Below are 10,424 nucleotides of genomic sequence, written 5' to 3' on the forward strand. Positions count from 1 at the left end.
TTACACCAACTGCTATGATATCTTGTTTACCAGAAGCCATTTCTCTGTATTGGTGACCCTGTCATGCTAAGGGTGCAACTATAAAGAATTTCCTTGGACTTTCTTAGGGCTAGGGCTAGAAAAACAGAAAAATAGACAAAACTTGTCTTTAATGCCATGCATTCCCACCAACAAACTAGACCAGTCCTTCTTAGATCCTTCCCAGGAATCTCTAGGCTCAAAGGGCCCTAAGCTGAGTATTCACTATTAGGTGTGTTAAGGTGTGAGGTGTTAATTAGTTAAAAGACTCTCCAGAAGAACCAAAAAGCCATCAAAATCCCCAAAATTTGAATTCCCAAATGTACAACTTCCGGCAGAATGATCTAGGTAGAGAGCTATTTGTTGAAGCATTACTTTTTCCATTTATAAACATGGGCCCATTCAACTCCATTCTCTTTAGCACACATTGATCCTCTTTCTCTTCTCCCCAAACCACAAAAATCTCAACTTCTGATCAAACTTTTCTGAGTTTGGCTAACATTTCTGAGTGTGGCTTCTCATAGTCCAAGCAGTTACTTTCATAAAAAACATGTCTTGGGATAAAGACCATCATCCCAGCTGTAGGACATAAAGCTGGGGGAAAAAAGGTCACCTGCTGTTGAGGCTTCTGACTTCTAATGTGTCTAGCATTAAGTGTGTACACACATACATACGACTGCATTTATCACAAAACCAGGTTGATTCCATACTAACTGAACATGAGAAGGTATTAGGAAAAATATTTCTTGTGAATTTCATATGTTTGGGGAAAGCTTTACTGTTTTTTCCAAAAGAAAAATTTCCACTTTAAGAGAATGTGACTAAACACCTTATTGTGCAAATGCTGCAATAGAAAAAAGAGAGAGAGGAGAAAGAAAAAGCCAAAGTCCTATGTCCTTTCAATAATTTAATATAACGGCAGAGAGTTAATTAAACCTGACATATGAGGAGTGTTTCAGCAAGAGAGTTGACTGTGCCTTTAACACCTGGCCAGTCTCCAAGTGATGGGGACAAACCTCTGGGTATGATTTGGCCATGGTACTGTATCTCTGCATAGCAGAATGGACTCACTACCATCAACACAATAAAGTAGCCACAAGCACAGTAATTTCATGACATACTCACATATTTAAATTTCCCTTTTTTTTTTGGAACTTCCACTCCCCAAAAAAGGAAGTAAATGATTAAACAGACTTTCAGTTTAATGGAATTCCTCAGATATTCCTCATATGTGTGATGAACTCACTTACCTCAAATGTAATTGGGAAGAAATATTAATAATAAAGCATCATATCCACTACCACTTATCAAAATTCCAACTTCCTTGGATTAGAAACTCAGATACTCCTTACTGATTTATTGATGCTGGAAGACAAAACTATCAAACTATAAAATAAATCATATCAGTTTGCATTGATTAAGTAACAGTCCATCCTTAGCCTGTGTAATTTACAGCAAAGTTGGATCATAAATTCTTGCTACATGGTAAAGATGCTAATTCTGATAAAAGAGTAAAAATGTACTAAGAGGACTTCCAGTTGTCTCAAGGGAAAGTAGTGTACGATATTATTGTAAAGTCATGGGTATTTTACATGAAAGGTTAAGAAGCTAAAAAAACATAATCAAAGAATCCTTATCAGAGTTTCCCGAAGTTGTTTCCAGAATTGCTTCTTTTCGATTTATCAGCTAAACTTAGTTTTTAAGGTAGCTATATAATGTCTGCTATTTCATGCATACTAGCTAAGGTTTAAATCAATATTATTTAAGAGGATGTACAGCATAAAGATTAAAAGCAACCTCTGGAGCTAGACCATTTGGGTCCATTTCCTGGCTCTGCATTTACTAGCTGTGTGACCTTAGGCAAGTCATATCTCTCCAACTGTAGAAAGGGAAATAACAATTAAAAATACTAAACTCATATGGTTATTGTGAGGATTGAGTGAATTAATACACATTAACTGAACAATGCCAGACTCATAATACAACTTATATAAGCATTTGCTATAAGAAAATTTCTCAATAGGAAAATCTCTGCAAGATGTACTAGGTGTTTTATCTATTAGATTAAACATCAAAATAAGCATTTAATTATTAATAACATATCTAAATGTATAATAATTATAGCATGGAATCAATAATTCCAAAGTATTTCAAAAGGGGAGTTCACTAAATGCTGAAGATGTCTTTGCATCTTGCATGTCAGTCTCCAGGGGGAGCACAGACTCTGCCAACCTTCATCCCCCACTTCTGCCCCTACTACCGCCTCCAAAATTTAGTCATGATAAATGGTTACAGGACTGCAAGTTCAAGGACATTGATAGACTCTGTTTTGTGGAGGTGAAGTTTTCAAAGGAGATAAAGGTCAGAGTGCACATGGCGTGGTATCCTCTTTCTCCCCTCACCCAACAACGTGCTGACCTGAAGGGGAGCAGAGCAAGGCAGTTTACACTCACTCTTCCCACACAGTTGCCCTTTTCCTGAGCCAGACCCTAATCCAGCCTGAGCCAAGGGAGGTTTGGAGGGGAAACACATTCTCCTCCTGCTGACTCCTTATTCTCTAGCCCGATGGGGTGAGCTCCTGCGCAGCCCACCCTCGTCATCAGCTGTCAGATCTGAGATGAAAGACATGGGCTTTAAGAACACAGGCTACTTGGCCTGCTTTGGTTTGAAATCACTTGAGCCTCAGAGAAAAGTACCTACAACATGATCAGGTCCAGCTTTCTAGAGTTCTGTCTTGTAATCTTGGTCCCAGCTAACAGTAAAGGGGTTTTTTTGTTTGTTTGGCTTTTGTCTCTTTTTTACTTCCTTGTGCTTTTATCTTCCTCAACATCTCACAGGGAAGGTGTTCTGTATATAATCTATCATTTCTAACCATTACATAGTACTATACAATGATACAAGTGTGCCTACTTATACATACTGCCTGAGCTTAGTCTAGTATAGATTTAGCACCTGTTCACAGGCTTTTGAACAAGTCAGTGTGAAAGAGTTAAGAAAGCAGATATTATCTTTCAAAGATTTTAAACTTTTGAATACAAAGTTGTGTGGTTAAGGAAAAACACAATATCCTTGCCAGTAACAGGTGTCATAAATTCACAAATACAAATTAAGAAATCTTTAGGAACTAAGCACACTTACTAAAATAGTTTAGTTGTTATGTTGTTTTGTTTTGGATGGATTATATTGTTTTCAAAATTAACTTGCCTTTCTTCTTCCTGGAGTGATAATGATAATATAAATATGATTCTTTTCTACTCACAATGTACAATCCTACTTATCTCAAAATAATGCTAGTTTAATCTGCCAAGCTGCTCTACCTTTTAAAATACAGTACAGGCCTAACAAAATGACCAAAGACAAAAGGAACAGCAATCCCTTTCTAGAGTCATCCATTTCCAGGTGTTCTGAATTGGAGAGGTGGAGCTGAGACAAGATAGTTTACCCACAAGCCTGGGAGCCGAAGAATATGCCACGTTCTTAGATGTTCATGTTGTTTCTAACCTAAAAAAGTATTCATGGATTATGGGCTTTCTGCATCTGAGAATCAGCATGTTAAGCAGACATGGGTATGAATCCTGACTCCACATTGTATCAGTAGCTGTCCATGCCTCCCTTCTCTACTTTAAAGAGTTTGCTATGAGGATTGATTATAATGTATGAAAGCTCCTAGTTTAGTACTTGACTCATAGTAGGCAGCATTTCATAAAAGTGGATAAAATTTCCCTTGCCCGTTTGAGGAGAGCCATAATTTTTACATGGGTCAACAGGTACCCAAGGTGCATTTTTGAGGCTGCAGCTCAGAAACTCACTACACCAGCCCCACAATGAACATGACAGAATGAGACTGGCCATAATATAAAATAAGAGACATGAACAACATGGAAGTCACTACTCTAGCTGCTTCAGTGCACGTCTCAGCACCTCATTTCCAACTCCTATCTTCATCCCACACATCTATGTCCATGGGATCCAAGTGATAATTTCTTCTCAAGAATTCGTACTGAAGTAGAATCAAAAGGAAATCGAAAAAAGTAGAATTCTTCAATACATTACATATAGTGGGAGCCAAATCAACTGCTTTTTTTTCCTTTGGTCGCACAGTATGTGGGATCTCAGTTCCCCAGCCAGGGATCATACCTGCGCCCCCTGCATTGGAAGTGCAGCGTCTTAACCACTGGACGGCCAGGGGAGTCCCACAACTGCTCTTTTATATCTCAATTCCTGCCATCTGGCATAAGGAATAAGCTACACTGCTTTCTGTTTCCAAAAATTTCTATTATAGAGTTATAGAGCTGTAAACTATAATCTAAATGTTAAATATTTTAAATGTATAAATTTGATATCAAGTACCAGATAGTTAAATGGTCTAATTCCTTAAGTAGAAATATATTTGAACCTACAACAGCACATAATTTTTAGATATTATCAACCTTGCATGTAACTAACTTGTCATGAAGAAGCAATTTTAAACCACAAGTCATGAAGAAGCAATTAAGATGGAGTCTATTGCAATATTGTGGTATATAACAATGCACTTACCAAAAAACATGCAACATTTATCAACGTCAATGCTGTCCAAAAGCTCACACAGAAAAACACAGGGAGAAAATGGACAGGTTAAAGAGAACCTAGTTTAACGCTCACCTTAAATTTTTTAAAACTTAGGACTGGGCATATAAGGGAAGAAACATAATTATAGTAGAAAGAAGACTTTCCAAAGATGTGTAAAGATAAATGCTATTGTTTTCATCAGCTCAGAATGAAATTGTTTTCTCAACTAAACACATATTTTCGCAAATTAGGGAGGGCAAATTTACTGAAAACATTCCTTTTATTAATATACAAGACAGTCTGTTTTCTGGCATGATAGAGGAATGCACTATTCTGATTTATCTAATATCCATGTTTATAGAGAATTAGCAGTCAAACAATTAGACTAGAAACAATACCTAAATTGAGCTGAAAATAATTTGATATTTGATGATTCACAATCTTTCAGTGGCTCAGAGTTATGATCATGAATATCAATTATCCCTGTACTAAGGCTGTTTGGAACAGCATTTAATAGTTTGATTAATATAAAATGTACTAGAGCCTTTCTTTTTTGTGTATGTTTCAGTGCCAAATAAAAAGAACTCTTGGCAAAACTATGAAGAATGCAATCTTTTCTCAATACAGAACATGTGCTACTTATTTCTTATATGATCTAGACCTTTTTTAGAAATTCTCATTTTTACTATGCTAAAGTGAACAAACCATGGGGCAGCAGATTCAAGATGTCAACAGAAAGGTCCTTGATCTCAGAGAGGGAGTGGCACAGAGTCCACCAACTGCCTCTTTCCCCACTGTAAGATAATGAAGGGCTCTGGGAATAGACCCCAAGGACCGCTACCCACCAATGACCTACCAGGTTATCCTTGAAGATTAACAGACCCACCACAATGACCTTAGACAACCCTCTAGACATCAAAATGTTTGGAGCAAATCTGAAGATATGAGGCCTGTAAACTCTAGAGAAACTTTATTACATAAGTCAGCAGCATCAGTAGTTCACCACAGATAAGTACAGATACATATGCTTATATATACATGGAATATTACTGGAAGGATACACAAGAAAGTGTTAACAGCTATGGGGGTGGACCATGTAAGTGGGAATGTGGAGTGGCTGGGAGTTTTCCCTTCAAACTCCTTTGCAACATTTGTTTCTATCATATGCATATATTACTTTTTCAATAAGAGTTAAAGATAATAATAATAATTCACTTCATTTTCTGGTATCTTTAATTTTAAAGGTCATTTCTTAAATATTTATTTTACTATTAAATAGGGAAAGAATCAAGCTGCTACTCTGTTGTCTCCCTCCTTTTTTGTCACAAAAAGAAACTTCAAAACAACAGAGGCATCATTACTTAGCAAGGACTCTTCTGAGAATATCAATCAGCACATAACTAAAATTTAAAAATTGCAAGCTTAGCTGCAAGAATTTGTATATTCCTTTATGCTCTGTTACTTTCATTTTTTACAACACAACAAAAAAGCCCACTGCTTTTTATGATGGTATATTTTAAACTATCTTGAGGCTCTCGTTTTCACACAACACGTGTAGTGTCTATATTTTAGATTCCAAAATGTGTGCTATCTAATTGTGATTTTTTTTAAGATTCAAAACAATATGCTTTCTGACCTGTGGGTTAAAAGGAAAAAAAGTGATCATTTCCTTTTTATCCAAATTCACACCCAGAATAGAACACTTCTTTTCACATAATCTGAAAGTCACAAAATAACAGAAACTACTACAAGTCATTTGTAACTACCACCCACTCTTCTTTTAATATAGAAATCTCCCTGTGTGGCTTTAAACTTCCATGTGTCAGTACTGGGGAAAAGCCTAGACTATACTTGGAGCTGGCTGGATGGACTAGGGGAGCAGTCTACCCACACCGGCACTAGGAGCTCCAGTTTAGAGCCTGAGAAAGAGACACGTATTATGTGGTGTATACACAGCTTAAACTTGAGCAAGGGTTTTTAATGTATTAACACAAGTACATTGAATAGTAAGTAGTTCCAAGTCCATCCTTCATTTTCATCTTTGGCTTACTTTTACATGGAAGTAGTTTCATACTGACTGTTCTACCAAGATCGGTTTTAACGTCACGTACCGAAGATTACCCACATGCATTTACGCTAAAAGGCCCTTTTCCAAAGCCTGTGGAAGGGTTCTGACTTCCAGGGGACCTTATCCCGATGTCATGCAACCAAGATGAAATCTCAAACAGGAAACAAGCCCCAAGTGGAAGGAAGATGGATGGAGAGAAACCCTGACTGGTAGTTGAGGGGTCGAGAAGCGTTTTCCCTGCATGTGGTGGTAACCACAAGGACCCGGGGTGCTGCTTGGTGGATTGGCTGCTTTTCGGTTGCGCTCTCTGCAGCGCGGAAACTCTGGGCTCCAACATCGCTCTTTACTTTGCTGCAGGGGCCACTGAAAACTCTGCCTGCCTACGGGGAAAGCTCACGCTTCGTGAGATCTCAGGACAGTTTGAGTCTCGAGGGTTTGGGGTTTTTTGTTTTGTTTTGTTTTGCTTCACTTGAGGGTAAACTGTGCATTTCCTTTACTGTGCGGCAAAAGCTAACTTCTCGTTGGAGAGCAGTGCACAACCATCCCGCGGGTCTGCATTTATACTCAGTCCTCCCTTCCTCCGCATATCAACGGCTTAGCGAAACTTTGAGAGAAGATGAGGAAAAGCATCCATCAAAACGCAAAGACGCAGAACGGAACTTTTCCTCCTCTGTCAAGAAAAAAAAAGTCACTTCTGCTTCTCACAGCCAAGAACTGAGTCTGGGAACCTCCGGACAAGGAAGGAAGGTTCGGTAATGAAGGGGATGGGAGAAAACAATGCTAAGCCTGCGTGGCCTCCGGACACCATACATCCTGCCCCGGCCCGTGACCCATCCACGGTCCACCATCCACACCCACGCTCCTGGGGCCGCGCGGCCTCGCTTACCTTGATGATGCTGCTGCGCCGGGGGGTCGCCCGCGCAGCCTCCAGGAGGCCGGCCTCGCTATCCGCCGGGGCCCCGGCAGCGCTGGGAAGCGCGACCCCGCTGCGACGGTCCCTCCACTGGCCCCCAGGGGCCGCCGCCACGCCGTCCCCGGAGGCGGCGTCCGGGCCCACTCGGGGGTCGTCTTCGCTCCCGGCCGCGTCTGTCGGCGCTGGACCCTCCCTGCTGGCTGCGCCCTCGGCCATAGCCGAGCGCGTTTCGGGCTCCCCGGGGGGAGGCGGCACGCCCGGCAGCGGAGTCCAGCCGCTGGGCACGGGTGCGCTCATGCACCGGGAGGCGACCGCGCCAGACTTTGTTTCACCGCCCGGTGGCTGCGGCGGTGGCGGCAACTTTCTGGAGAGGAGACATCGCTCGAGTAGAGACGTCCGCGGGCTTTGATCCAGGAGGCCGGCAGTCCTTGGGGGGACCGCGGCGGGAGTGAGATGTGAGCGGCAGGGAGAAGGAGAGGCGAAAAGGAGAGGGAGGCGTCCGAAACGTGATGCAAACGCCCGCTCTGCGCCAGACAAAAGGCATCAGTCGCCTGGCCGGGCTGCCTCTGAGGCCGGGACGCGCGCGGCCTGAGAGGGGCTGGAGCCCGGCGACCGCTGCCCGGCGCACCAACCACCTGCCCGCGGATGGCGGCGTAGTGGCCCCAGGAAGTGCGGCGGCTGCGGCGGCGGCGGCGGCGGCGGCGGCGGCGGCGGCGGCGGCGGCGACGGCGACCTCCACTCCGCTCTGTTGTGACAGGGAGGGAAGGACTTGTTTTGACAGCCCGTGGGGATTGGCAGGCGTCTGGGCCTCTTAGGAGCCTCGCCTCGCCGAGGGGGGGGGTCGGCCCGACCAATCCCCACTAGGGAGGGGTGTGCCCAAGCGCGAAGAATGGAATGTGTTCTCTAACCGGGAGCCGACCCAGACGGGCTTGTGTACTCGAGTGGGGTGTGAGAGCGCGCGTGTGCGCACCCGGAGGCGCTCCGTGTGTATTTTGGGAAGTTTAGATGTTCGAAACGAACCTGAAGTTGCAACAAAATCCGGGGATGGGACAGAGGCGGGGGAAAGGAAACCTTCGTTTGCAAAGCAAAGCAATTTGGAGGAAATGGGGTGTTGAGTATTAAGGTCAAAGCCTTTGGGGTGACGCGGAGTGCAGCTTCGCACCATCAGGGGTTAATTGCAGGCTCTCACCTTTAGAAGTTAAGTCCATGCAGAGATAAATTAGGGTTTACTGGGACCCTGTTGTTGGATAATTTGCTTCAGTTTCCGTGTAAACATCTTCAGTTCACTCTGCAATGTGAATAAATATGACAAGGAAATGGAATCAGATAAAAAGAGGTGAGGGTAATAGGAAGCCAAACCAACTAAATCCTCTGGTGAGTGGCTCCTCACAAAGCGTAGATATGATGCATGTTGGCTAAGCACAAGGTGAGGTAGGGGATTTAATCTCTATCCTAAAATATCCCTATTTGATAATGAATGGTTCAACCTCCTTTCTCTAGATAATCCTATATAAACATATTTTGCCTCATTTCCAGCAAGTTAGCAAGAGGAGCGATATCCTTGAATGATGCATTAAGGCAGTGAAATTAACCACAGAATGTTCAGATAGGTGAAAAAAGGATGGCTCTGAGGTTCCCTAGTAGGACAGAAGATTTGACATTTTAATTTAAAGGCTTTTTAATATTAGAATCTCTGTTAAACCTTATTTATAACATTAAATTATATTTTAATTATTAATAATTTTATAATTTGAGATGTTACTTGTTCCTTTGACTAAGAACATGAGAAATTCTTCAGCCTTTTAGACCCAGAATTTGTTAGAATGTCAGAATTTTAGAGATGCAAGGGGATTTAGGGATCATCTAGCGCAACCCTTTTATTTTACAGATGAGAAGAAGGCCCACAGAGCTTTAGTTTCTTGTCTACTAGTTAGTGCAAGAGGTGAAATTAGAATCTGCCACTTAACTCCTCAGGTAATCTCTTCACTACTTTATCTGGCTCCTCTGGGGCTGCAAGCAGCCAGAACTAGATGAGGCCCTTGGGAGTTTTCAGACTTGACATTTACCAACTTTTAGGGAAGACTGAGAAGGCTTGATTTTACCTTTTCTTTAAATATAAATGCAGCCTGGTAATGAATGTACCAGATTAGCAATCTCTGGTTTTAGAACCAACACCACCCTCTAGTGAGATTCTGAGAACTGCATCCATAATAGCAAATGCTTTTTTCTTTCTTTCTCATATGTAAAAGACAGAAGAGGAAACTCAGTTAGTTTCCTTTCAACTGATCTGCCCTTATAACCCACAGACAAGAGGAAGTAGAAGGTCACCCAGACTTACAACAACCATACATGTCCTTCATCTTCAGAAATATTTTTACTTGCTATACTCACAAATATAACCTATTTTAACCTACCACTTTTTTCTTTGGTATTCAAGTATTACTATGTTTTATTTCTGTCTTCTACAGTTGCTTTCAGAGCTGTATTTTTCTGTGTTACCCTCATAAAAATTCCATTCTTGGGTTGTCCTCTGAAAAATGTAAAACTGTGGTTATCTCACTCATCATCTTGTTCTATGATATTAATGTCATTTACAGGGATTTCCCATGTAAATGGTTTGTGTATACCATCCTGATATTATTTTTTAATATTAAAATTAGTGTCACCAGGGGCTTCCCTGGTGGCGCAGTGGTTGAGAGTCCGCCTGCCGATGCAGGGAACACGGATTCGTGCCCCGGTCCGGGAAGATCCCACATGCCACGGAGCGGCTGGGCCTGTGAGCCATGGCCGCTGAGCCTGCGTGTCCGGAGCCTGTGCTCCGCAACGGGAGAGGCCACAACAGTGAGAGGCCCGCGTACCACAAAAAAAAAAAAA

At 42.1% G+C, this 10,424-nt stretch overlaps 1 protein-coding gene across 1 annotated transcript in view; it reads right to left on the minus strand.

Moving 5' to 3' along the window:
* PLCL1 (phospholipase C like 1 (inactive)) overlaps positions 1 to 8,194 on the minus strand; it is a 359,381-nt gene extending 351,187 nt beyond the window's left edge. Inside the window, exon 1 of the mRNA XM_029224961.1 lies at positions 7,524 to 8,194. Within this exon, the coding sequence (XP_029080794.1) occupies positions 7,524 to 7,847 (324 nt within the window). The 5' untranslated portion in view covers positions 7,848 to 8,194. The remainder of the gene's footprint in view (positions 1 to 7,523) is intronic.
* Between the last annotated feature and the right edge of the window lie 2,230 nt (positions 8,195 to 10,424).

This window comes from Monodon monoceros, unplaced genomic scaffold (assembly GCF_005190385.1).
Source record: "Monodon monoceros isolate NGI ecotype Baffin Bay Population unplaced genomic scaffold, NGI_Narwhal_1 Super_Scaffold_16, whole genome shotgun sequence".
Classification (NCBI taxonomy): domain Eukaryota; kingdom Metazoa; phylum Chordata; class Mammalia; order Artiodactyla; family Monodontidae; genus Monodon; species Monodon monoceros.